General features: G+C 36.4%; 1 protein-coding gene across 3 annotated transcripts in view; it reads left to right on the forward strand.

Moving 5' to 3' along the window:
• Positions 1-20,673, forward strand: part of ADAM28 (ADAM metallopeptidase domain 28) — a 65,730-nt gene extending 45,057 nt beyond the window's left edge. The window contains exons 15-24 of one of the 3 annotated variants that reach the window (XM_032143738.2): positions 502-604; positions 2,946-3,105; positions 4,450-4,530; positions 4,855-4,933; positions 11,270-11,378; positions 12,647-12,701; positions 13,367-13,432; positions 14,210-14,272; positions 15,477-15,539; positions 16,079-17,179. In XM_032143738.2, the coding sequence (XP_031999629.1) occupies positions 502-604; positions 2,946-3,105; positions 4,450-4,530; positions 4,855-4,933; positions 11,270-11,378; positions 12,647-12,701; positions 13,367-13,432; positions 14,210-14,272; positions 15,477-15,539; positions 16,079-16,099 (800 nt within the window). In that variant the 3' untranslated portion in view covers positions 16,100-17,179. Of the gene's footprint in view, positions 1-501; positions 605-2,945; positions 3,106-4,449; positions 4,531-4,854; positions 4,934-11,269; positions 11,379-12,646; positions 12,726-13,366; positions 13,433-14,209; positions 14,273-15,476; positions 15,540-16,078 lie in introns of all 3 variants that reach the window. The other 2 variants (XM_032143739.2, XM_032143740.2) reach the window with 2 other exon arrangements.
• Positions 20,674-21,526: the final 853 nt, after the last annotated feature.

Here is a 21,526-nt window from a genome sequence, read left to right on the forward strand (position 1 = left end):
CAAAACAGCTCTTTGAGGTAGGTACTGTTGTATATAATGTGTATATATACACTTTTATATATGTGTAAATATAATATTAAATATATATATTCACATATAAATTATGTATCCTTATTTTACAGATGAGAAAACTCAGGGGTTAAGACACTTGCCCACGTTCACACAGTTACTCAGTCTTGCTTAAAGCCTGAGCTCTTAACAATGAACATGAACTATGTGATGCCTATTTTTGTACCCGGCACATAGTAGGAGTTTATTACGGAGTAACAGATTATTTAAAAGATGATTTGTAATTCCAGCCAGTTCATTTGATACCAAATTACTACAGCCTATGTTTCTAGGAGTGGTCAATGGAATTATGCTAAAATAGTATTTTTCTTGCTTGTTTTATATTTTATAAATCCCTTTCCAGCACTGAATTTTTAACATCTTTTATTTTCAAATATCTCTTGAATCTCAAACATCTATTTTCTTTTCCCTGCTGATTGATCCTGGTCCCAGGAACTGAGGTTGCAGATAAGTCATGTTACAACAGGAATGAAGGCGGGTCAAAGTACGGGTACTGTCGCAGAGTGGATGACACACTCATTCCCTGCAAAGCAAAGTAAGTGGCCTTGTCTGAACCTTCCTGCTTCACAGACTAGAGCAATGGTACACTTCCAGCTGCACATTCTGATTTATTCCAGTTAAAGGGAAAGTGCATTTGGTCATCAACCATTTGACAAACATTTATTGAGTAACTACTATGTGCAATGATGCGGGCTAGGTACCGAGTCTAAAATGACAAATAAGAAATGGCTTCTTTCTTCAAGTATCTCATGGTGGGTGCTTCAGATGACACAAAGCACAGTCATTGTTGGGTAGAATGAATGGTTGTGATGGAACATGCAACAAAGAATGGGTCTGGTTAGAAATTTGTCCAGGGATTTCCCAGTATAAATCAGATGCTTTCTCAATCTCATGTTTTTCCTTGTAAGATTCAGAGTAGAAATATTTATCTATCCAGAGGAATAACAGATGCAGTGCTTGAACAGATTTAAACTTTCAGTAGAATTACATAAAGAAAAAATGCAATAAGAAAATATTGACCATTCATCTGAAGAGTTTGTTAGTTTTAGTACTGATATCTGGGAAAACACTATAGAACAGCGCACCAGAAGAACTTGGGATTTTTCTATGGTTTATTTATTTTTTATTTTATTTTTTTTGAGACATAGTGTCGCTCTGTCACCCAGGCTGGAGTGCAGTGGCGCAATCTCGGCTCACTGCAAGCTCCGCCTCCCAGGTTCACGCCATTCTCCTGCCTCAGCCTCTCGGAGTAGCTGGGACTACAGGCGCCCGCCACCACGCCCCGCTAATTTTTTTGTATTTTTAGTAGAGACGGGGTTTCACCGTAGTCTCGATCTCCTGACCTCGTGATCCGCCCGCCTCGGCCTCCCAAAGTGCTGCGATTACAAGCGTGAGCCACCACGCCCGGCCTATGGTTTATTTTTAATTGTGCAATTTTAAGATGGCTTTTAAAATTCAATTATAGATTAAACTCTTTGTACCTGCTCTAAATTTTACACATACCAAATAATTTTTAACAAGAGGTTGCACAAGATCAACATTTCCCAAAGTTTGTCTATTGGACACGAATTTCGCTGAATGACAGATATTACCAAACTATACTTTGGATATAGGATTATCTCTTGGTAGAATCTGTGCCTAAAGAACAATCATTTTCTGTGGTCTTGTGGTCTCTTCTTTATAGGAAATCAGGGCATATTCAAGAGAGGAAATTACGTAAAAGGCAGTATGTGAGGGCCAGAGGAAGGGCAATTATAGGTGGTGAATGGGAAGAGAGTGGGTCTCGCCATCTTTCCTCTGCAGTCTGTGCACACACCATTGTGCCATATATATAACTCTTTACATGAGCATTAGTTTCTGCAACTAGTGGCTCAAGCAGCTCCTTCACCCCATAAACTACCCTCCTAGTCATTTCTCAGTAGTCATTGGCTATAGTGAAGAGTTAGCCTGAAATTACCTGTGCCCTGAAGACATCCTTTATGGCTTTACCTAAATGATTCAAGAAAAACACACTCTCACGTTTTGAGAGAATATATGTCTTTCTCCACTCCTCAAACATATTTTCTACAGCCAAGAGATATCAAAAAATCTGATGTCATCACTTTCCGGATACTTTTTTCACAGCCCTCTTCTGAATTCTGCATAAAGCAATTGACTTCCACTTTATTGTCTTTTAGTCCTGCTGGCAGTAAATGAATGGCTTGATTGAGTGTTGAGCAGTTTAATCTGCACCTTCAGGGAGACAGTTCGTTTAGTAACTCCACCTGATGCCTTGCAGTGTCAAGGGAGGCTCAGCTTTGTTCTGACAGAATTATAGTGGAGACTTGGGCTTTCTTTTGGTGGAATTATTCTGCAGCCAGTTGTACAAATAAATGGGTAACCTCTCTGAAACAAGATAGAAATTGATGTCTCGGATGCCTCCATGATGTTAGGAATCCATGTTTTATCCTCTAGCTCCATCATCCACATGACCTTCATTTCCATGTGTTTCTCTAGGCCTATGATAGCTTCTCCAGCTATCATACTCCAATCAGCAAAAAATGAGAAAATGTTGAGAAATAGAAGATAATTCCTCATTTAAAGCCACCTTCTAGAATTTGTGCTTAAGATTCTGTTTTCTTCTCATGGGCCAGCACTTAGGCAACCAGCAAAAATTAGGTGTACAGGGATCTGGGTAATGCTGTTTATTTGAGCCATAATATATTGTGCTAACATTCAGGCATCCTATTACTGAGAAATAAGGGAAAATGGGTGTAAAGTACAACTAAAAGTCTCAGCTACAGGTAAAAATACCATCACTTAAATATCCATAGTCCTAGAGCATTTATATAAAACTGGAATTTGAATCCTGCAACAAATTTTGGCTTTTTCCTCAGTGATACCATGTGTGGGAAGTTGTTCTGTCAAGGTGGGTTGGATAATTTGCCCTGGAAAGGACGGATAGTGACTTTCCTGACGTGTAAAACATTTGATCCTGAAGACACAAGTCAAGAAATAGGCATGGTGGCCAATGGAACTAAGTGTGGCGATAACAAGGTAAGTTGAAATTGTGGTTTTCACTCAAAATAGTGTTTTTTACTTTGATGTGCTTTCTTGTTTTGCCCCTCGGTTATTCACTATGTGCCTTGTTTCTCAATTTTGGGGTTCACCATGTGTTAATAGAACCCATAGAGTTTGAATTTGGAACACAGAAATGAAAATGGTGCAGAACCTAGTAAATAGCAGGAATAAGCACTGACATTAACATTCTCAAACACTGTGGTGAAATTTGGAAATAATTGACTCTCATAGTCATGATTTCAAGAAGAGTATCATATTGTCATGCAGATAACACACAGTAGCATCCGTTTAACTTTCATAGACGAAGTCTGAAAACTCACTGAAAGTGCCAGTATATGTGATACTGGGCTTCATTTAACAGATCTGTATCTCATTAATAATATAATGAACTTAAATACAAGTACTGTTTAGCCAGGGCCAATCAATTCACGAACTTTGACAATGAGGTTTGTCTCTCATAAGAGATTAGAATTACCCTATTTACATACTCACTAAGATATCCACATGACCAAAGAGTTCCCCTGATTTTTCACCGTGGTAAAGCCAATCCTCAAAATATTATCTTATTTACTTAAACTGATTTGGCTATTTAAATATAAATTTATCCAATGATGAATCCAAAATTATCTTAGTGGTTCAGTGTGGGTATTGCTCATACGTGGTCTCTGAACCCCTGGAGCTGAAAATAAACATTTAGCAATGTTTATAAATCTGCTGATTTGACATTAAAATATTAGGTCTTGCCTATAAGAAGTACCCACAGTATTTAAACTTATTCCTTTCCCCCATTTTTTCCTGAAACATATGGCAACATCAAGGGCAAGGAATTTTATGTAAAATATACTATTCAATTGCGTTTTCCAGGTTTTACTAATTTCTTTGTATTTTCTAGCACTGAAGCCTTTAAAGACATTGAGACATTATCACATTACCTGGCATGGGTGTTGCGGTGCTTGGGCCTTAAGGGAGGAAGGTACTGGGACTAGGGCAGAATTGAGATGTTCCTGGGTCCCCTGGCATTAAGATCATCTCATTATTGCTTATCCCTTAACTTCTTGCATAGTCACTGCTTCTGGGATATAGAGTTGTTTGGATTTTTAAAAACACATAAATGCTTAGATAGACTTTATCAACCTTTTTGGGTTGGTTTAACTAAGAGGATAATGTAAGCAAGAGAGCCCATCTCTATTTCCCTTCCTCTACATCAGCCTCCTGGCAGAGCCACCTTAAACAACATCTGCTAGCCTCTTCACACAGACCTCAACTTTCTCACCTACGTTCAGAGAAGATGAAGCTTCATGTTTTCTACATCACTTTCAGGTTTGCATTAATGCAGAATGTGTGGATATTGAGAAAGCCTACAAATCAACCAGTTGCTCATCTAAGTGCAAAGGACATGCTGTGAGTTCTGAAAATATGTTTCCCTAAGCTCTCTGAATCTTATGACATTCTAGGTTAGTTATAAGAAAGCTAAAGGAATGTTTTCAGCATTAAGTGATGAGAATTACTAAGTTTATCCAAGCCTTCAGTAGCATGGTTCAAGGAGAAATTTCTTCTGAGAATCATTTATGAAATGCCTCTCATTCATTCGTATCTTTTGTAGATAGATGGAAGCCTGGAGACTGGGGTTATTCCTTTTTCTGCATGAACTTTATTATGGACGATTAGGGCCTTGAGTTTCTGGTCAGCCTAGCGGGGACAGTAACATGATCATTGCTCCCCTAGGTGTGTGACCATGAGCTCCAGTGTCAATGCGAGGAAGGATGGAGCCCTCCCGACTGCAGTGACTCCTCAGTGGTCTTCCGTAGGTAACATTACACATCTAACCTGAGAAAATTGCTCTCCTCTTCCAATCCTTTATTTTGTATTATATGAGATTTCATTGCCTCTTTTCTCTCTTCTTGAAATTTCTGTTCTATAGATATTGAATCCCCAATGTTTATCCCCCAAATCTCCTTAACACCTTTTAATTATATTTTCCATGTCTTTGTTTTCAATGCACATGCAAAAAGATTTCCTCAACCTTTATATTTGTAATGTTATTTTAATTTCACAAATTTTCTTACTTTAGGGCTCTTCCATTTTCATAGCAGCCTCAACTTAATGGAAAAATGTAATATCCTCATAAAACTCTCTAAGAATATGACTGGTTATTTTTGTACATTCAGTTCTATTCTTTGAATTATGTTTCTTTTGAGTTGGTTTGTTCTGTTCTGTCACCATGTCACTTGTATTCTGTTGTACTAGTTTTCTTCAGGATATGTGATCCTTAGTTCAATGTGGAATTGGTAGAGCTGGATTACTTCACTTGGGATTTCTCTGCATTTGTGTGTGCTGTTGTACCTACTGATATTTCTCTTGATGGGGGAATCTGGCTGGGAGCTCTATGGGCAGGTAGGCAGGTCTGCCTATAGGTCTTCACGGTGAGAAGGAGCCAGAGTAGGGACCCACCTCCAGTTGTTATGACGAGGAACATTTTACCCTGAGGAGGGAGCTCATCACCACATTTTTTCCTGAGAGAGCTGCTTTTCCTCATCATCATCTGATTGACGCTCCCCTCTCTGTCTGATATAGTGTAGTCATCATCATCTGACTGACACTCCCCTGTCCGTCTGATATAGTGTAGGTATCTAGAGGAAGCCTCTGTCCTCCTGTTCATGTTCCTGCATCCTCTGTTTGCAGAAACAGAGAAATTCTTGGGATTTTGATCTCAGGTGATGAGCCAATCTTGTTCTATATACACAGGAGATGAAGTAGACCTCAGTGAGATATCTGCCCCAAATTCAGATTATTAGACTTTTCAAGAGAGAACATTTATTTCTGATGTTTAGTCTATATTTATTCTGCTTCCATCCACATAAATCCCTTAACTTCCTATGTTTCTGAAGATTTTTAAAATTATTTTTTCTAGTGCCCTATGATTTTATTATATATACATGTATTTGTCATGTATTTTGAAAGGGGCATGAACATAATCAACTAATTAGAAAACTCTTTAATGGTTTCAAATGCTCACTAAAAATCCTTTTAAACTATGACTTTCTTGACTGCTTTATTTTGATATGTCTATTGATTTGCTAAGTCACCTCTATGAGTAATTTATTCCTGTTGTAACAATTCATCCACATAAAACTTTCTTAAGTTGTACTTATGAGAATGTATTTCTGTTGCCAAATATTTTTAATATTTCAATTAACATTCTATATCCTAGCATGCATAGCAGGTTTGATTGAATTTGGTTTTTTAAATCACAATTTTGCATTCATAACTCTATTAAAGTAGATGCTTATATTTAATGTCAAAAAAAAAACAAGGCCAGACTGATTTTTGTTGATGTTAAATAACATCCCTTTTAAAAGTCATTACGTTTGTTTTTGTTTAAATGCTTTTAGAAATAATTACTTAATTACTGCTTAATCAAAATGAATCACTATTTTATTCCTGGGTGATGTTCTCTTTCCATTATGATGTTACCTAGTGAGTTTCTTTAAACTGAGGATTTGCTTTTTTTCTTCAGTTTAAGAAATGTTTGTTGTTTTAGGTTTTAAAATTTATTTTGTTTCAGTTTTCTGGTTTCTGATTCAGAAATGTAAATTATTTATACAAAATATCTGCACTGTGTGATCTCCACATTACATTCCATATTAGGTCATTTTTCTTGTTAATTCTGGGGAAGTTTTTCAAGATTATTCTCTGTATCATAATATAAATTTTTTAGCAATGTTAATTCTCTTATTACTCATAATGACATTTAAAACTATTCAGTGGCATTTTTATGTCTCTTTGAAAGATTTTTTTATATCAGTTGGTTGTTTTCTCCTGTTTCACATCTAGTTTTTTTACAGCCTATATTTTAATTGCATTGAGAGTACCCTAAATTTGATTCTTTATACTCTTTTTCCGGAAGTATACGTTTCATGTATACTTCTACTTCTATGTGTTATTTTATACCTAATCTTTTGGTTCGACTGACGCTTTTTCTTTAGTTATCATCCAATAAGCACTGTTAAAAGTATTTCTCAAAATTTTTAACTTGGAGGACTAGCGATACAAATTTACAGTATATTACATGAAATTTGTATTTTAGCAGGATAAGGAGGTAGCTGGAGAAGTTGAAAATACATACAGTGGAAGCTTGTCTCAACTTATTCTATTTGTTGAAACCACTGTATCAGAATTCAGCTTTATCCCCCAAGCCTTGTTTTTATTTTAGGGCATTGTGTTAGTGGGTTCGGTGCCCTTTCAGTGCTATTTCTTATCTAACCATCAAGGTGAGGAACATTCCCTAGTTCAGAAGTGTCCTTGCCCCAAGAGGACAGACCCTAGAGGACGACAATTTTTACTATAGCTGGGGTCCAGAGGACAGACCCTAGAGGACGACAATTTTTACTATAGCTGGGGTCCAAAATCTAAACTTGAATGGGAAAAAATTACATTTTTATTTTCGTCAAATTCTACAGTTTAGAATTCTCTACAATTATGGGAATGTATGGCTTACAAACCATAATAGTATTAGCAATATTGCATGACTTTGTCACCAATAGAAATTACAAAAAGACTTTAATATCTCACTGCAGTTGTTGAATGTATCTCCAAATACCCCATGAGTATCATTTGTTTGAAATTTTGGTAGTTACTGATCCACTGTTAGAACTTATTATTTCAGAAGTTAATAAACACGTATTTTACTATATCATAAACTGTTTTATAATATTTTGACAACTGTATCCCAACATCATATTTTGACAACTGTATCGCAACATCAATAGCTTCCTTTAAATCTTATGCCTTTTATGAATGAATTTAGAAACACTCAGAAAAGGGGTTTATAGGCTTTATCAGATTGCCGAAATGATTTGCAGCATGACAAAGGTTAAGAGCGCTGCCCTGCAACGTGGCCATACACAGCCATTGGCTTTCAAGATTATTGTTAACACCATATTTTTGTGTGTAACGTATAATACAGCAAGCATGTAAATATAAAGGCAAACCTTATGATTTCAAAATAAACAGTCATGTTATATGATAAGGGCCAAGAAACAGACCCAGACATCTGCTTTCCTGCCTCTTTTCAGTCTGATCTCCCCTCTTTCTCTAAGGGTTGACCATTAATCTGTCTTTTATCATAATCATTTTGTTACTTTTCTTTCTTTTTAGTTTTGCTTCCTAAATACACATCCTTAAACAACAGCTTTTCGTTATATAATTCCATGTGTATAAAGTTTTTAAACACAGGAAACACAGCTTCCCTCACTATCAACACTGTCACATCCATAAACATACCCGGACACATCATTATCACCAAAAGTCTTTAAAGTTTGTATGTATGAAATTTTTCTATGCTCATTTTCTTCTTTGTCTCTACCTTTTGCTTTCACGATCATCCATTCTAGTGACTGGATTAAGGTCCACTAGTTCTCTTTCAAGTTTCTAAGAATTCTATCAAATACTTCCTTATTTATTAAAATGTTTTCCCCTTTATTAGTACTGTCGTATGAGTCAACTGGTTTGTAAACATTTATCTAACTCTGCAACCTTTGAATAAACCTAACTTAGAAATAATACCTTTTTTATATAGTGAAGGGTGTTTACTCTTATTTTATACTTTTGGGTGATATTGGACTGTGATTTTTTCATATTGAAAAAATTGCTGAATTTTGGTATCAAGGTTATGCTAGTCACATAAAGTGTATTGGAGAGTATTCATTTATATTCTCTGGAAGAATTTGTATTTGTTTGCTATCTTGTATTCATGGGTGATATTGGACTGTGATTTTTTCATATGTGTTCTGTAGTATTCTCCAGATATTTTGTTTATCAAGTTTATTAATTGTCTGATATATAAATTAATCCTAACATTGTTTGTTCTACCAATTACTGTGCTAGGAGTGTTAAAATGCCCGTACTATAATTGTGAATTTGATTACTACTTCTGGCTCTATCAATCTTTTATACTTTGAGAGAATATTATTATGTACATACAAGTTTAGAGTGTTGCTTCTTCCAAATTAATGAACAGTGTATCGTTATGAAATGGTTCTGTGTCTATGTAGTACACTTCTCACCTTTGAGAATCTATCTAGTACACTTCTTACCTTTGAGAATCTACAGTTCCTGGAGACCATATAGCTGTAACGTATTTCTTTCGGTCTGTATTTGCACTGAAATAACATTTTTCCATAGTTTTATTTTTATCCTTTCTGAATCACGTTTTAAATCTTTTTTCTTTTATTAAAGAAAGCATGCACATATTTTTTGGTAGTACTCACATCTTTTTTTGTTTAACTGAGGAACATTGTCCATTTAAATTAAATGTAATTACTGATATACTTGGGTATAAATCCACGATTACATAGTTTCTATTTGTCTTTCCTGTTTATGTTCCCTTTTCTCTCCTTTCTTACTTTCTTATAGACTTATTGATTCTATTATTTTATTAACTTGGATGTTATGCATTTCTTTTATGTTTTGATGATTACCCTAAAACTTCCCACTTCATTTGCTTTTTTAAAAAAATAAACTTTTTTTGTAGAGCAGTTTTGGGTTCACAGCAAAATTGAAGAGAAAGTACAGACAGTTGGCATATACCCAGCAACTCCCGCACCTGAACAGCTTCCCTCACCATCAACATCCCCCACTCCCGTGGAGTATTTGTTGATGGTAACAAATATTCCATAAACCTACATTGTTGACACATCATTATCACCCCAAGTCCACAGTTTACATTAGGGTTTGCTATTGGTTCATTTGCCTTTCATTTCTTTCTGCATTTCTGAACTTCTATCTAGGATTATTTTCTGTCTCTCTGGGTCCTTGCCCACTTACTAATCTCTACAAAGTAATTTTATCTAACATTTAAGTACTTTTATACTCTTTTAGGAAGCTTTTGTTTGCAAAAAATTTAAAGACTATCTTTAATGGGCAGGTTGATCTCAATTTCCTAGTCCATCATTACCAGAAACATGAAGAGGCTGCACTTACTCTTCAGTGATTTCTATCTTCACCTGCAAACCTTCCCTTATTATACTTCCATCTGTCCTATGCCCCACCTTTAGCTCCAGACCATGTCTTTTCAAGTTTGGTGTGTTTGTGAAGTACTGCCAAATTCCCATTTATTTCTCTGCTAATATGTCATTCTTCTGAAAATAGTTACAGTTCTGATATTAGTGCAAGTAAGTGTATATTTTTCATTCTGACTGTATCTACACTGTAACAGAATGCTTCACTGTTTTATTTTCCTTTGACTTTTTGGATTGGAATCTTATGGAGGGTGGCAAGTAGCGAATATTTGAACTAAAGTCATTGTCTTAGAATTCTGCTTCTGATGTGTCTACCTCTATCTGCATGTGTGTGTGTGTGCTCACACTTGTGAAATTTTCTTGCATTTATGCAAATATCAGTCATGCTATTGGTTTGCTGATTTCTGTAATAAGAGAACGGTAACTTTTGGCATTGCTCTTCAATGTTTTCCTTCCTGGTCTTTTGTGGTTTCAGATTATTATAAGAGAAATAAACAGTTGAGAGCAAAAGAGTGAAGTTATATTCATTATTTAAATTTATCAATACAAGAAAAAACACCGTGGAGGCCCAGGAATATTTGTTCAAACCATTTCCTCATTCCCAAGGTCACATAACTTCCTTTCTAATTCCAGTGTAGACCAACATCAGTGGAACACTCAATTATTTGTCTATCAATCAGTTCTCTTAGTCACACCTCAGCTTCTTATTTACTAAATGACAGGAATGTATTTTCAAAGTTTTAGTTTTTTTCTCTGTTTTATTCCAAGATTGCTTTTCAAAAATGTTTAATTTCTTGTTTGCTATCTTCCTTACTGTATATTCTCTTCTAATCTCCAAGCTCATTTCCCAATTGTTACAAACATTATCTAAGTATTCTCAATATTATGATTTTTTAACATATTTCATGTTAAATGTTTCCTATAGATTTCATGTGTATTTCTTCTACCTAATATAATTATCCTGATCAAAATACATCTTCATTTTACTGGCTATGGGAATTTGTGTTCATTAGAGAAAAGGGTAGCTGGAATGTGTGCTAAGTAAAGAAACAAGGACTAGTGTGTTGTGCAGATGATGTGTGTTTCTGCAGTCCTCAGCAGGCCCCTGTTCTCTGCTGCAGACTTCTCCATTGTGGTTGGGGTGCTGTTCCCAATGGCGGTCATTTTTGTGGTGGTTGCTATAGTAATCCGGCACCAGAGCTCCAGAGAAAAGCAGAAGAAAGATCAGAGGTGATCCTTTATCTTATCTTGCTGTAGGGACTCTTTGACCCCTATGTTACTTTAAATTCAGTGTATAACCTACCCTTTCAAATTGAATTGGTTTGCTCCTAATATTCAGAAATACATGCAGATACAGTCTTTTTGGACCAGAAACTGGGTTTCCCTTTAACTGAGAAATGCTTCACATCTAGAAATGTTTTTTTTCCTTCTGTTAGTCACCGTAGTTATAATAATAAGAGTGATATTAACTCTCATTATGACAGATTTTTGAATTAGTTATAAGAATATAATATCTAGCATTAATTGATCACTATATGATAAGCACTGTGTTAAGCACCGCCCCACCCCCTTTTTTTGTTTGTTTTTTTGAGACGGAGTCTCCTACTGTGACCCAGGCTGGAGTGCAATGCCACCATCTCGGCTCACTGCAACCTCCACCTCCCAGTTTCAAGCACTTCTCCTACCTCAGCCCCGAGTATCTGGGATTACAGGCACATACTACCACACCGGGCTATTTTTATATTTTTAGTAGAGATGGGGTCTCACCATGTTGGCCAACCTGGTCTCAAACTCCTGACCTCAAATGATCCACCCACTTTGGCTTCCCTAAGTGCCGGGATTGCAGGTGTGAGTCTCCACACCCGGCCTTGTGCTAAGTAAGCCCTTTTATATCTATTATCTTATTTAAACTTCACAAGAACTTCATAAAGTGGTTATTAGTTTCATTTTACAGATGAAACGTGTTTTATGTTAACCCTTACACCATTTTGCAAGGTTAAGAACTTCACATTTTGATCGATGAAGAAACAAGCTCAGAGAGATTATTAGCAAACATGCTTTCAGTCTTGCAGAGTAAGTGGTGGAGCCTGGGTTGGTCTCACAAACGTGATTCTGGCACAGTGGTTTTTTTTTTTTTTTTTTTTTTTTTTTTAGCATTTTTAGAGAAAGACTTATTTACCCATGATGAGTTTTTTAATATTGAGTAAGACATTAATAAAACAACATAATTTAGATGAAATTTGGATTCAACACTATCATTTTTAGAAGTCAGGGGTCTGTAGAGAACAAAAAGGAAATTAGTAGTGATTATGAATTACAAGGCAATGAAGGAGGCTGACGGGGAAAAATGACCAAATGACCCAGGGAGCAGATAAAAACCCAGGCAATAGGCAAGAAGGACACAATGGGAAAAAGAAGTTGGGAATCTTCTACCAAGTTTCCCTGTCACGCTGAAGGAGCTGCTAAGTCTATTGATATCATGTGTTTCTCTCTTACAGGTCACTATCTACCACTGGCACCAGGCCACACAAACAGAAGAGGAAACCCCAGATGGTAAAGGCTGTTCCACCCCAAGAGGTGAACTATATAGTCTAGGCTATGATTACCATGGCCCCACTTTGCGTTTCTCTCACACTCTTATCCCGACTACCTATCATTTCTACCCCGCAGCGTTTTGCAATTACACATTCAGAAATGTCTCCTTTGCCTTTTGTTAAATGCAAAAGAGTCCTTTGCCGGGGTTCATGAAATACAAACAGAATAAAGAGAACAAAGAAGGCACATACCAGATGTCTGTCTGTCTCTGTCTCTCTCTCTCTCACACACACACACACACACACACACACACACACACACACACCCTCTTGCTCTGACTCTAGGTTATTTCTTTGCAAATTGACCAATAGATAACAAAAATATCTATGTCTGTATGATAATACATGTAATATTTATAACCCAGATGTCCTACTCATGTCCTGTAAATTTAAATATTTTAGCTGAAGTTGTTTAATAACATTGGTAATCATTTTTTGATGAAAACTTTTCATTACAGCTCTGGGAAATACTTCTGTGGAATACGCCAGCTGGACCACTGTGATTTTCTATCTGGTCTCTTGGTGTCAGCTTAGTTCCAAGTTTCCATGCCTTGAAAAGTCTGCTTACTTAAAAACTGTGCTTATGAAACTAATGGTTCACTTTGAAATGTTTGTTCTTTTCAGATGAGTCAGATGAAGCCCCATGTGTATGATCTGCCAGTAGAAGGCAATGAGCCCCCAGCCTCTTTTGTGAGTTAGCAACTTCTCTTAAATATCACCCTAGTTCAATCTCCAGGAAATATTGGTGAAAGTCATAGCCCACAACACTTCATTATTTCTTCAGGACAATATTGAAATCTACGTGAATATTAATATAAAATACAAATTCTTCTGCAAAATATTTTGAAAATATAAAATATGAACATGTATGCCACTCTGTGCCAACTTGTGACAAGAAGAGGACAAATCTGCCTAATAGAGTACCACTGTTTTTATCAGCTCAGGCTGCTGTAACTAAATTAGCATAGACTGAGTGGCTTAAACAACAGATATTTACTTCTCACATTCTGGAGACTGGGAAGTCTAAGTTCAAGGAGCTGGCAGATCCAGTGTCTGATGAAGCAGCCTTCTGGCTTGTAGACAGCTGCCTTTTTATTGTATCCTCATATAGCAGAGGGAGAGCATCTCTCTTCTGCTTCTTCTTATAAGGGCATTAATCCTATCAAGAGAGCTGCACCCTTTCCAAAAGGCCCCACACCTCCAAATACTACCATTCTGGGGATAATTGTGGGGTGACACAAACATACAGTTTATAGCAATCATCTTTATCAGATATCTATTGACATTGGACTTAGGTCTCAACTGTGTATGTGCAACTAAATGAAAGCAATCAAACGCATATGTTTACAATATTCTCATGGGTGGGGTCATGGCTTCTCCATTTCTGAACTGATTTAAGCCTTTCCTTTATACACACCTATTTTCAGGACCCTATCTTTGAATTTAAATATTTTATCCTTTTACTAGCTAATTACAAAGCCAGATTTTCCACCACCGCCAATTCCTGCACCTATATCATCTTCTTTCCTTGTAAGTATCAGATAGTCATTGGTGAATTTTTAATCTCTCTTCTCCTCATTGCAAATACTGTCTCCAAATCCATGGGTTATCAGGATGTGTGCTTTTGAGGTTAACTTGAGACATCACAGCACATTTGTCCCAGGGATATCTAAAAAAAGCAAGGCCCACTTGCTATCTATAAATTAGTAGGGATATTGAGGTTTTATTATAAAAAATAGTATTGCTGTTATGTAATTATCAAGAAATGATAAATAGCTCTGCTCTGTGAGGTCTCAAAGATTCATTCCTAGATGCTTACTTTTTTTTTTTTTTTTTTCTGAGACGGAGTCTTGCTCTGTCGCCCAGGCTGGAGTGCAGTGGTGCAATCTCGGCTCACTGCAAGCTCCGCCTCCTGGGTTCACGCCATTCTCCTGCCTCAGCCTCTCTGAGTAGCTGGGACTACAGACGCCCGCCACTGTGCCCGGCTAATTTTTTTTTTGTATTTTTAGTAGAGACGGGGTTTCACCGTGGTCTCGATCTCTTGACTTCGTGATCCGCCCGCCTCGGCCTCCCAAAGTGCTGGGATTACAAGCGTGAGCCACCGCGCCCGGCCCCTAGATGCTTACTTAAGAGGAGACAGATAAAATTTTATTAGGTGGTATTTTACTTTATATATATTAGTCACAGTTTTCTGTAGGAGGTAGGGTATGAAAAATGGGCCATATATAAGCAAACCTGGAATAAGAGTCAGGCGCTCATGAAGTAAGAATTACAGTACATTCACTCATTAAATGGCTCCTGAGCATTTTTCTTGTGCCTGGTAGTCTGCTGTGGGTAAATGAGAAAGACCTACATTTGAGATTTTCTTCTTTCAAGAAATTTCACATTTTTAGTGAGAAAACAAGTCATATAAAAATGGAGCACTTAATTCTTCAACTGCTATTCAAGAAAAATATGGTGAGGAGAAAGTCAATGGGTTTGGAGTGGTTAAAGTAGCATGAATATTCATTGGTCGAATAGTTGGAATTTGAACTGGACCCTGAAAGTTGGGTAGAATTTAAATGAGTGAAGAAGACTTAAGAAATAATTTCACTAAGGAAATAAATATAGCTAAGATGGGACAAGCGAAGCATTTCTAATAACATGCTATTGTTTTTATAATATAGCATTTCTAATGACATACCATTGTTTTTATAATTAATGTAGCATACCATTGTTTTTATAATTAATGTAGCATAAAGACAAAAAAGCACTTCCCTCTACTGTTTTCAAGGATAATCCAATGTCTACACCTAAGGTAAGAGATCTATAGCCAAATTATTATATTCTTGTATTATAATCTCCTACTGTCAAGAGAAGGCCCACCATGTCTTTTTAGAAAGAATTTACTAAGAACAGTATCCATATGATTTGGAGATCGGTGCCGACATGAATGTGTATGGCCAATAATTAAAAAGAAAAATTAGAAGATTCTCAGCTAGAAAGCTATGTAGACACCAATATTATTTATTTTCTCAGAAATATTCCCTAAGGATGAACATGAGAAGAAACCTCCCATAGAATAATAAGGATAGTATCCTATAACTCTCCTCCTGGTCCCCTACCTTCTCCATATTATGCTAATTACCAGATAGATATTTAGATCTTAGTGTAGTGTTTTTCTCACTCCCTTCCTATCCTCTCACATTTCTAGTTCTTCATTTTTGCTGCATCAAGTGACCTATGAAATCGAAACTGACTTCAGATAATTTTAATTTCTTCATAGTTCAGCTTCATAATAGTAAATATCTAAATTTTTGAAGAAAGTTGATCATTTAAAAGTTATGTCTCTTTTAGGACTCAAATCCAAAAGCATGAAGCAACAGCTAAGCAAGAACTAGTGGCTAAATTATCAACTTGGAAAACTGGAAAATCTGGATGGCAGAGAAATATACTTACATCTCACTAGTATTTGCTCTCGACACAAGAAAGTTAACATTTTCTGATTCATGTTAGACTTTGAAGAGACTAAAGAAAATTTTCAAGAGGAACATATGCCTGAGAACCTTTGCATGAATTTAAAATTTCAATTATCCATTCTTATAAGAAGGAAGATGATTGTAAAGAAATATCTCTGAAGTTAAAATCTTTAATAGGAATTGATTCATTCTCTAATGAAAACAAAACATAAAAACATCACACTAATCTTGGAGAAATAAGAAAATTTGTACATCCATTAAATGAGTAGCAACATCTTGATTGTTTTAACCATTAACTTGTCAAATTACGATCTCAGTTAAGAAAATGATGTAAACATTCTGTTTTGTGGATCTCTTTCCTAGATTAGCTTCTGAAATCATTATTAGTATATCATTTGAGGTTTTCTACAATTTAGTAAAACTATGAATTAAAAAATGTTTTATCATATATATTTGTATAATTAATTACTGGCATGGTTAAAGTGGTTTTCACTTTTTAAATGGAGAAAATTTTAGTTAAATTATTAGGAAAAACCAGAGGAGGTTGCAAACTGGTGACCTGTAGGCCATGTTTGCACTGCAAATCTATTTGGTCTGAATGACATTGGACACATAATACTTTTACATGTTTTGAATGTATTGCTAATATTTAAAAATTGAGAGATCTTGCATAAATAATAGATTCCCAGCTTTGTCAGATGTAATCAAAAAGTAATCCGATGCTTTGTCAACAATAGAATTACATTGCCCATAGCAACCGTCAGCTTAGTTGATGGGTAATGTAGCAAACACTATTGGTTTCCTACCAAATAACCCCCTTTTTCCTGGCTTTTAGAGTCCCAATTTTGTTCACCTGCCCACTTCTAGGAAATAATTCGTAACTATCTCATGGATAAATCCCTATCCCTTTAAGTCAATTAAAATAACCTAATTTTTCCTTGCTAGTGGTTGACTTGGAGATGATTTTATAATCCTCCCCCTCCCCCCCCCCCCCCTTTTTTTTTTTTTTTTTTTTTTGCTAGTAAGACGAGAGAGGAATTATGTTAGGACACTTCTGGAAAATTTTTCCTCATCTCTTTTTCTGAATATGGGCATCTGAATACTCTAGCTGCTACTGCTGCACTCCACACTGATTATGAAGGCTGAAGAAGATAGAGCCGAAAGATGAAAAGAATAAAACCTGGCCTTTCAATGATGTCATTGAATTGGTAGATCAATGACTGCTGGAGTTACCTCACACTTTCTTGGTACTCATTATATGAGCTATACATTTTCCTTGTTGTTTAAGCCATTTTGAGTTGGATTTTCTCTCACTTTCAACAGAGATCATCCTAACTAGTAAAGTAGCTGTTTCCGTAATCAGGGAACATGCTTTAGGTTCATCATCACAGCTACAGTTTTTCTTGTGTTTGTCTGCTTCACCCATTTCTATCACTTACCTGGTCCCCACAGGCATGTCTCTTCATGAGGAACTTTATGGTTCATTTACCCTTGCAGTATGAGGTTCTAGATAAGCTCACTCTGGCCTCAAAAGTGAAGCTCAGTCCTCAGGAAATCCAGAGTCCACGGATCAAATCACTGTCAAAGATAGAGGCTTTCTTTCCATGTGGCATTTGCACGAGAACAACTTTAAAAGTAGAGCTTTATCTGCCCTGTGAGGTTTCAGAAGACTCTCTCCTGACCCAGAAATAAATCCCTATTTCCTAGAAAGCCATTATGTAGTTGTGACCAACTTGTGAGCCTTTTCTGTGTTGTGGTTGTTGTTTTTTTTAAATACCTGTCCCCAGTAATAGATTCACCTAATCCTTTTTTATACTGATGGAATGGAAGTCTTAAACCTATGAATCCTCAACTAGCCATGTACCATAACCCAAGCAAAAACTAAACCATACACTCTCAAAAGCAGTGGCATGTGAACATTCCTGCAAGTTCCTAAATGATGTCACTATGTCCCTGATGCAGATGCATCATACATCCTATTTGAAGAGAAATAATGCAATACAATGACAGGAAAACCGTTATTTTATCATAGAACTGTGAACCCAAGTCCTACAATGTTTCCCTTTCAGCTCAACTGCAGAGGAGTTTAGAACAGACTTTGATTTCACGATACTGTTTCCACACTTATATCCGTAACTTTCTAACTTTAAGGGAATTCCGCTTATTTGACATTTAACCACCTCAGATATGCCACCAAACCTGTTTTCATCATTAGTTATTTTTACCTTCTCTACTTTAGAAACAGTAAAATTATTAGGTTAAATTATGTTTTTATCCAGTTACTCTAAGATACCTTAGTGTTTGTCTACTTATTACAACTCACCAAATTACTGGTTTTATATAGGCTTTGGGAAGGCTTTTAGCTTTTTATAAAATAATGAAGTATGCATGAAAAAAAAGCAAATTTTAGTTGGTTGCAATCAGAATATGGAAAGGGTTATTATTATAATTAAGATTTTATTATTCACACTGGAAATCACTACTATGTGTTAAGGAATCGAAGGTGGCCTCTGGCAGCAGCCATTAAGAAAATGAGCCCCTGAGTTCAACGACCCTTAAATGAAGTGAAGTCTGCCAACAACCACTTAATAAGCTTGGAATTAGATTCCTTCCCAGCTGAATCTTGACTTCAGCCTTGTGAGACACCCTGAAGTAGAGGATGCAGCTAAATTTTGTCCAGATTACACACCCACAGAAACTGTATGATAATTAATATGTGTTGTTTTAAGTTGTTATGGTTTGGAGGTATTTGTTATGCAGCAATAGACAGCTGATACAAGGAAGTAGAGAACAAACATTTTCTATTAGTCTGTTTTCACATGGCTATAAAGAATACCACCTGAGACTGGGTAATTTATAAAGAAAAGAGGATTAATTGACTCAGAGTTCCACATGGCTGAGGAGGCCTCAGGAAAGTTACAATCATGATGAAAGAGGAAGCAGGAACATCTTACATAGTGGAAGATGTGTATGAAGGAGGAACTGTCAAAACACTTATAAAACCATCAGATCTCTTGAGAACTTACTATCACAACAAAAGCATGGGGGAAACCACCCCCATGAGCCAATCACCTCCCACCTGGTCCCTCCCTCAACATGTGGAGATTATAGCAATTAAAAAATGAGATTTGGGGGGATGGACACAGAGCCAAACCATATCATGTTTCAAATGCTCCAGATAGATAGGTTTAGGTGAAATTATATTTAATAGGCTTTCATCACTGCAAAACTTTTTTTCATTTCTTTCTCTATGTCTCTAGTCTCTTCCATTTGTTCTCCCTTCTTTACTAGTACTGAGGATTTGCTTGAAATCTCTCATAGCCAGTATTCTCATTTATCCTATTCTTTCTCACTTTGTGTTTGCTTGGTGTTTTTGGATCATTCCTTAAGTTTATCTTCCAAATTACTGGTTTTTATGTTATGTACTGTCAGTCCTCCTGTTCGCTAATTTCAAAGTTTATAGGTGTTTCTCTTGTTTACTTAATAACATTCTCTTCTTTCCTATCGGTTTAATTTTATAAAGGCCAACCAATTAACTGTTTTTAACTTCCATTTCCAGATATTTTAAAAATTAAAGCAAAATGTGTATAAAATTTATTACTGCTTCCCACAGTAAATATTTTTCAGAAGTACATGCTTTCTCAGCCACTTGACTAGTATGTGCCCCATCATTCAAAGACACCATTATTTCATAAGTGTTACATTGCTATTTTTCAGTTGGTGCATCCAATATTATCAGGTTTTAATATTGTTTCATCATATGTCATTGTTCATAGAATCCATCTCTTGACCATAAGCTAAATAATTTGCATATACTAGCATCTGGATATAATATGGAGAAACATGGAAATTTTTTTTCTTATCTGGGGTGATAAGCAAGTCTTTCATATTCTTTTCTCCCCGATTTTTTTTTTCTCCAAAGTGGGCCAAGCCAAGAGTGGCACAGCTGTGTGGAGAAACTGAGATCCACCTTGTCAGGGAAGAATCCCAACTCAGGAAAAAGCACCTCTAACAAAATCTGTAGCCACATTGGCACATCTGCCTTTGAATTCATTTTGTCTCTTTTGCTGCTTCCATAAAAAGGCCTTCCCTTGACAATGTTAGACGCTTTTTAGCAACTAGGCCTGAGTGGTCTGCTACAATGCCCAACACTAATACAGTATCACTATTACTGTTAGTAGTATGCTAAGCGAATAATATTGTTATAAAAAAATTCCTAAGCATGAAAGTTATGGTATATAATTTATTGTGAAGGCAACTTCTTGTGAACGTTAAACGGTTTATCTCCTTCACCTCATATTAAAGTCCGTACTCTTGGGATATAGCTGACATCTCAATATTAAATGACTAAGATGACTAAGTCATTTATGTTGCTCCCACCTCACACAAAGTTAAAACTGTTTGTTACTTTAAATATTTTGACAATGTTATTTTAAAATCTGGACAAATCACAGCTATAAAATAGTTGTTTAATTTTCTTCTGTAAAAAGATGTATGCTTGGTCAGGCGCAGTGGCTGATGCCTGTAATCCCAGCATTTTGGGAGGCTGAGGTGGGTGGATCACGAGGGTCAGGGGTTTGAGACCAGCCTGGCCAAGTTGGTGAAACCTCATCTCTACTAAAAATACAAAAATTAGCCAGGCAGGATGGCGGGCACTTGTAATCCCAGCTACTCGAGAGGCTGAGGCAGGAGAATCGCTTGAACCCAGGGCACGGAGGTTTCAGTGAGCCAAGATCGTGCCACTGTACTCTAGCCTGGCTGACAGAGCAAGACTCCATTCCACCCAAAAAAAGAAGCAAAATGAACAAAGCTGGAGGCATCACGTTACCTGACTTCAAACGATACTAAAAGGCTACAGTAACCAAAACAGCATGGTACGGGTACCAAAACAGAGAGACTGACCAATGGAACAGAACAGAGCTCTCAGAAATAACACCAGACATCTACAACCATCTGATCTTTGACAAACCTGACAAAAACAAGCAATGTGTAAAGGATTCCCTATTTGATAAATGGTGTTGGAAAAACTGGCTAGGCATATGCAGAAAACAAACTGGACCCCTTCCTTACACCTTATACAAAAATTAACTCAAGATGGATCAAAGACTTAAACATAAGACCTAAAACCATAACAACTCCAGTAGTAAACCTAGGCAGTACCATTCAGGACATAGGCATGGGCAAAGACTTCGTGACTGAAACACCAAAAGCAATGGCAACAGAAGCCAACATTGACAAATGAGATCTAATAAAGCTAAAGAGATTCTGCCCAGCAAAAGAAACTATCAGAGTGAACAGGCAACCTACAAAATGGGAGAAAATTTTT

This window comes from Hylobates moloch, unplaced genomic scaffold, assembly GCF_009828535.3.
Source record: "Hylobates moloch isolate HMO894 unplaced genomic scaffold, HMol_V3 SCAFFOLD_22, whole genome shotgun sequence".
Taxonomy (NCBI): domain Eukaryota; kingdom Metazoa; phylum Chordata; class Mammalia; order Primates; family Hylobatidae; genus Hylobates; species Hylobates moloch.